General features: G+C 44.9%; 1 protein-coding gene across 1 annotated transcript in view; it reads left to right on the top strand.

Annotated features, from left to right (window-relative positions):
- The window catches only part of LOC118080220 (zinc finger protein 883-like), a 6208-nt gene extending 1825 nt beyond the window's left edge, over window positions 1-4383 (top strand). The window contains exons 3-6 of the mRNA XM_060269613.1: window positions 289-370; window positions 686-768; window positions 1243-1369; window positions 2697-4383. Of these exons, the coding sequence (XP_060125596.1) occupies window positions 289-370; window positions 686-768; window positions 1243-1369; window positions 2697-3760 (1356 nt within the window). The 3' untranslated portion in view covers window positions 3761-4383. The remainder of the gene's footprint in view (window positions 1-288; window positions 371-685; window positions 769-1242; window positions 1370-2696) is intronic.
- Window positions 4384-6000: the final 1617 nt, after the last annotated feature.

The raw sequence follows: 6000 nt of genomic DNA on the forward strand, positions 1-6000 counted from the left end.
TATCCGTTCCACAGAACTCTCTGTAAGTCGAAACCTTCGGATGTCAAAGCATCCATATTGCGCATGCGTGATTTTGCACATGCACAGACCACCTGCGCCGCTTCTGCATGAATTCTTTGAATTGCGCGCACGGCGAAAATACTTCTGGGTTTGTCGAAACCTTCGGAAGTTGAGGCATTCGGAAGTCAAGGTACCACTGTACCATAACCCTTAAGGTTTCTGCTTCTTGTAATGTATTTTCTAATTTTTCTCCCCATTCTATGTTTTGAATTCTTATTGCCATTTCAGGGGAAGGTTCCATTTGCAGAGATGAGCACTGATTTCTCTGACAATGAGAGGACTCCACCAGACACCAGAAAGTGTCCATTGGGTAAGCATTGCAGAAATATATCCCAGTTTGCCTTCCATGTTTAATTGCAAAATACTTCCATGGGCTCCTTTAGTGTTTGGAGCAGGAGGTACTTCTCTCCAGACTTTTCCACAGCACAAAACAACATTTCCGTTTTTAAATGTGGGGACACACACGTTGAATAGCAGATAAAAGCCCAAAGCAGGAGAGATGCATTTCCACACTCCTGAAATAGAAAATTGGAATAAAAACTCAACAGGCGAGACTTTTTCTAAAGCTGGTTTGTAGTCAGACAAGCAAGTCCTCCTAGCTTCCAATGAACTTTGTTTATTTCAGGTGATGGGATGATGCTGGAAAGACCTCCTTGCCCAACTTCTCTTCACGAAGGAGGGGAATCGACTTCTGTGATACCGGATCAGGTAGTGGGACAAATCTGTGGGGGGAGAGAGGCTGGGGGCAGCCAGAATGCCTATGCCCTCTCCTCTCTGAGCCAGAATTCATTTTTCTTTCACTTTCCTTCTTTGAAATGTGACCTGAACAAAAGCTTTGAAGGCCACTCAAGGAAGCTTTAAATCCTGAGAATAAGGAACAGCTACCTTGCATTAACTATCCTTTTGGATGTAGCTAGAATTGTTTCTTAGTAGTAGCAGTGCTACATATGAATTTAAATAACACTTAATGCTAAGGTAAGCTTCTAAGCAGCTGACAATGTAGAAAAAGCAGTAACAGAAATGAAACAATTTCATTGAAACATTAAAATAAACACCCATAATTAAACAGTGCAAAAAAATGCCATTAAAGCAACACAACAATTTATAGACATTGGACAACCTACTAATGAGCTTTCTCTGAGGAGCTATCTCTAAGGTGGAAATATTTCCTTTTTCTTTTAGGGTACAGCATCCTTTGAGGATGTGGCTGTGCATTTCACAGATGAGGAGTGGGCATTGCTGGATCCTGACCAGAGAGCTCTGCATAAAGAGGTCATGGAGGAGACCTGTAGGATCATGGCCTCTCTCCGTAAGGCTGTGTGTTTTATCTCTCTTATGAATGTCAGACGTTTATATCTGCGATGAACCAACAATATTGTGCTGGAATTCAGCAACAGCACCTACGGCATCTAGTAGTCTAACGCCTCTGCAGTTAACCTCAAGTGGAAGATGGTATATTGTTTCGTCTCTAAATATGATTCCTCCAGTTTTTCCCTTCTAAACAATTAGCAAAGTGGTTTTGACTGCTCTAACCATTAGTCGGTCTTGCCCAGTGTTGTCTCCTCTGCCAGACAGCGTCCCTCCAAAGTTCCATGCCAGCACATCTAAGATCCATTAGATGAGCCACGGGAACTGGAGCTGGCTGGTGAGGTGGATAGTTCCCTGCCCTATGCATAAGCCAACTCTGACAGGTGGCCATTCATATCCGCCTATCAATCTTCTGACGACATTATGACGTCAGGTGGCAATTAGAAAGGGGGGAATGCAAAGCCCCCTTAAAGGCCAGCTTTCGGCGCCAATCAGCTGATCGGTGTGGAAAATCCTTTCACATTTACCCGGGAGTTTCTAAAACACCCTAATGCAGCTGATCTTAGTTTGGGCAGATCAGCTGATCAATGCTGAGAAGGGAGCTGTTGGGATTCTGTCCGCGGCTCCCGACGGGTTGCCCAGGAAAGTATAAAGACAAGGGAAAGTTTCTTACCGTCCTTTTTTATTTCAATCTTTACAGAGAGAGGCTATAGAACCCAGACTCTTGGATAATGGTGTTGTCCCGAGTGAATCTCCACCCCCATCTCTCCCACTTCCTCTGCTACATGCCCTCTGTCTTTGAGCTCTTTGCTCTCCTACTTTTAAGGGTCGCCGGGTTCTGGGAGGTGGAAGTCTGGAATGCTTTCTACTGACAACATGTCAGCTTGGTGTTGTTCCAGCTATCCCATGATTTCTCAGCTTTCCCCCTCATCTACCTCTAAGCTGCTACCTCCCTGAAACCCCTGTTGTAAATCTATACTGTCTCCCTCCTCCTCCCCCCTGGAAGGGTCAGGATGGGGAGGTGCTCTCCACCATTCCTCCTCTACCCAGTCCCTGACAGGAGCCTTACCTGCGAAGGAGCAGTCAGGAGTGCATTTTAAGCAGCCAGCTGGTTGTGGGCAGGCAGTCACATATTTTCTTCTCCACACTAGAAGTCATAGCTCTGGGCCTAACAGCCTCGGTCCACCTTACGACCCCTGCCAGAAAGGTCTGCCTCACATCAAAGTCCCTTCAGTTCTTTCATTTTTACAACTATTCCTTGGCAATGCTCAATAATTTGGAGCCCAATTTCATCCTAAGGCTCTAACCAGTTTCTGTCTTCATTGCAGAAGGTGACGGATTGGAAACCAATAATAAAGGACACCACGATAATGTCTACGCAGTGGGGGAGCAGAATGTAAATTTGGAGAGTGGAGCGAGATTCAGCCAGAGGCCCCAAGAAAAAACGGACAGTGGGAAGAAGCAGTACCAGTGCTTGCAATGTGGGAAAAACTTTAGCAGGAAGTCAAATCTCACTAGGCATGAAATAATTCATTCAGAAGAGAAACCGTACCAATGCTTCGACTGTTGTAAGAGCTTTAAAAGAAGCACAGACTTCCTTAAACATCAAACATTTCACACAGGGGTAAAACCTTATCAGTGCTTGGAATGCGGAAAGTGCTTAAGTCGAAACAACCGTCTCACTTCCCATCAAAGAATTCATACAGGGGAGAGACCATATCAATGTTTGGAATGTGGGAAGAGCTTCAGTATGATTGACAGCCTGACTACACATCAAAGAATCCATACAGGGGAGAAACCATATCAGTGCTTGGAATGTGGGAAGAGCTTCAACTTAAAGCATAATCTTACTTCCCACCAGACACTTCACACAGGAGAAAAGCCATTTCAATGCTTGGAATGTGGAAAGAGCTTCACTCGGAACGACCGCCTCACTTTCCATCGGAGAATTCATACGGGGGAGAAACCCTATCAGTGCTTGGAATGTGGGAAGAGCTTCAGTTTAAAGGTAAATCTCACTTCCCATCAAACACTTCACACAGGGGAAAAGCCATATCCCTGCTTGGAATGTGGGAAGAGCTTCAGGTTGAAGCAAACTCTCGCTTCCCACCAGACGCTTCACACGGGGGAAAAGCCGTATCAGTGCTTGGAATGTGGGAAGAGCTTCAGGTTGAAGCAAATTCTCACGTCCCATCAAACGCTTCACACGGGGGAGAAACCGTTTCAGTGCTTGGAATGCGGAAAGCGCTTCAGACGGAGCTACCACCTCACGGCTCATCAAAGAATTCATAACGGAAAGAAGCCGTATCAGTGCTTGGAATGTGGACGGCGCTTCAGTCAGAGGGCCTCTCTCACCTCCCATCAAGCAAACCATGATGGAATCAAACGATGAAAGGACCTGTCATAGGTCCTGACAGGGTTGTGTTGCATGGTGTGCATCTGAATGGACAGGTGTGTCCAGCTCTCTCATATATCTCTGTACCTTTGGTTTGGAGTTCTGCTGTCCCCACAAATAACCTCTACCAGAAAGACTACAGCATTTCTCTCAGTCCTCCTTTTCGTCCATTTCCAGCAAGGCATGAAGAAGGGTATTCCATTGGAGCTTTGAGCTACCCCAACCAATACAAATCTGGGATTCAAGTACTATTTTGGGCCAATGTATCCTTACAGAGAAGGGAGGGGGTCTCCCTGCATGAGTGAGAGGCATAACGCCTTTATTTCATTGTACTGTACCATTATTTCCTACGAGTCCCTCTAGGTTTACTATTCTGTTCACATTTCTAAGTTTGAAGTTGAAAGGAGATGCCCCTTTTTAGAAATGACAGAATGGTTATCTTGTATTTTTCCTGTTTCTTGAGTTTTCCTTTGGAGAACGATAATACAGTATTGACCCTGGAGATCTCCATTCTTCCTTTTGATAGGAAAGATACAGTGCTGTATAGGGAAGCTTTTAAATGTGTAATGTTTTATATGTTGGAAGCCACCCAGAGTGGCTGGGGCAACCCAATCAGATGGATGGGCTATAAATAAATTTATTATTATTATTATTATTATTATTATTATTATCATTATTATTATTATTATTATTATTATTATTATTTTGCTGGTAATTAAACATTGCTGGTAACACAATTAAACATTACTGGTAGGTTCCAGGAGCCACCACAGGTCACGCTTTCTAGCGATGGTTTGTGTCATGATAACTGTACATTTCTCAGAAAGAATCCTCAGTGAAATCAATGTAATCTACAGATAATTGTGTACAGAATTGCAGGCTGAATAGGCTAGTCACAGGAATTTTAACAAAGTACCCGTCCAATTCTAGGACTATGGGGAAAGAATTCCCCCCAGGACCCAGCTTACATGAAAGACTATGCAGTACTGTGTTATCCTTCTATTTGTTTATACCTCGCCTTTTCCCCTGATGGGACTCAAGGCAGTTTATGGATAAGAACAAGAACGGCTAAACACAGAAAAGAACCATCTTTTCTTTTAAAAAAATGTTAAACCATAAAAAATAATGACAGCAAGAACAGCACAGCGCCAGCCCTTTCATTCAAAGCAGTCAGTTCCCCAAAGTGTCGGAACAAGAAAGTTTTCACCTGCTGGATGAAGGGAGTTGACTTTTTGAGTGTTTGGAGGGTTCTGCTTGCTTCTCTCTCCCCAATCCCAACCCCACAAATGTCCCTACAGCTGTTAGAATCCAGCTCAGTTCATTTTAAACCTTAGCATCCAGAGGAATAAAATTACAGTGGACCGTTCGACTTCTGAAACATTTGACAGCCGAAGTACGATTGCCAGCCGGCAAATTCCTTTTAAAAAATGGAGAAATGCACCTCGGAAGCCGCTCAACTTCTGAGGCTCGTTCGAAAATGGAAGCATTCACTTTTGGGTTGTTGGCATTCAGGTTCCGAATTGTTCGGCTTCCGAAGCCTTCGACAACTGAGGTTCCACTGTATTTAGACATGCTGCAGCGCCACTGAAATCCATCAGACTTAGAAGACATTCCTATGATTCTGTCAGAAACTTTTTGTGGCCTTCAGACCACTTCAACCGGTATGTGAAATGCTTCACTCGGCTCAGGGCCGTTCCATGGCATTTTGGCACCTGATGGCACCCAAACGCTTGCCAGGGGGGAAAAGGGGTCAGTGGGTATCTACATTGGGAACAAGAGGGGAATAAATGTCTACATCGGGAAGAAGTGTGGTAGAATCAATCTCAACTGACAGTGCAAATGGTCATCAAAGTCCATCATGGGAGGTGGGGATAGGGTCCCACTCTAAATCCTGCCGGCCCTTGCCATTTCCTCCCTAGGGGCGGGAGGAGACCAGCAGAGGAGACTCAGAAGCTGCTGTAGAAGCAGCATGGGGTGGGTACTACCAAGGAGGTGACAGATCCAACCTCCAAGGCCTGTGCTGCAGATTTTGATGCTGCTACCACCAGCAGCGAGATGCATTCCTTGAAGGGCAGATCTGCTGCCCATATGAAAACTGCTGCCCAAGGCAGTCGCCTCACTTTGTCTCATGGGTGGGCCAGCCCTGCCTCAGTTGGATGTTAGGGTTGCCATATTTCAAAAAGCGAAAATCCAGACACAAAAGCTGTTGAGCTTTTTCTGCAAAATATCTCTCTCTC

The sequence above is a fragment of the Zootoca vivipara genome, chromosome 2 (genome assembly GCF_963506605.1).
Source record: "Zootoca vivipara chromosome 2, rZooViv1.1, whole genome shotgun sequence".
Taxonomy (NCBI): domain Eukaryota; kingdom Metazoa; phylum Chordata; class Lepidosauria; order Squamata; family Lacertidae; genus Zootoca; species Zootoca vivipara.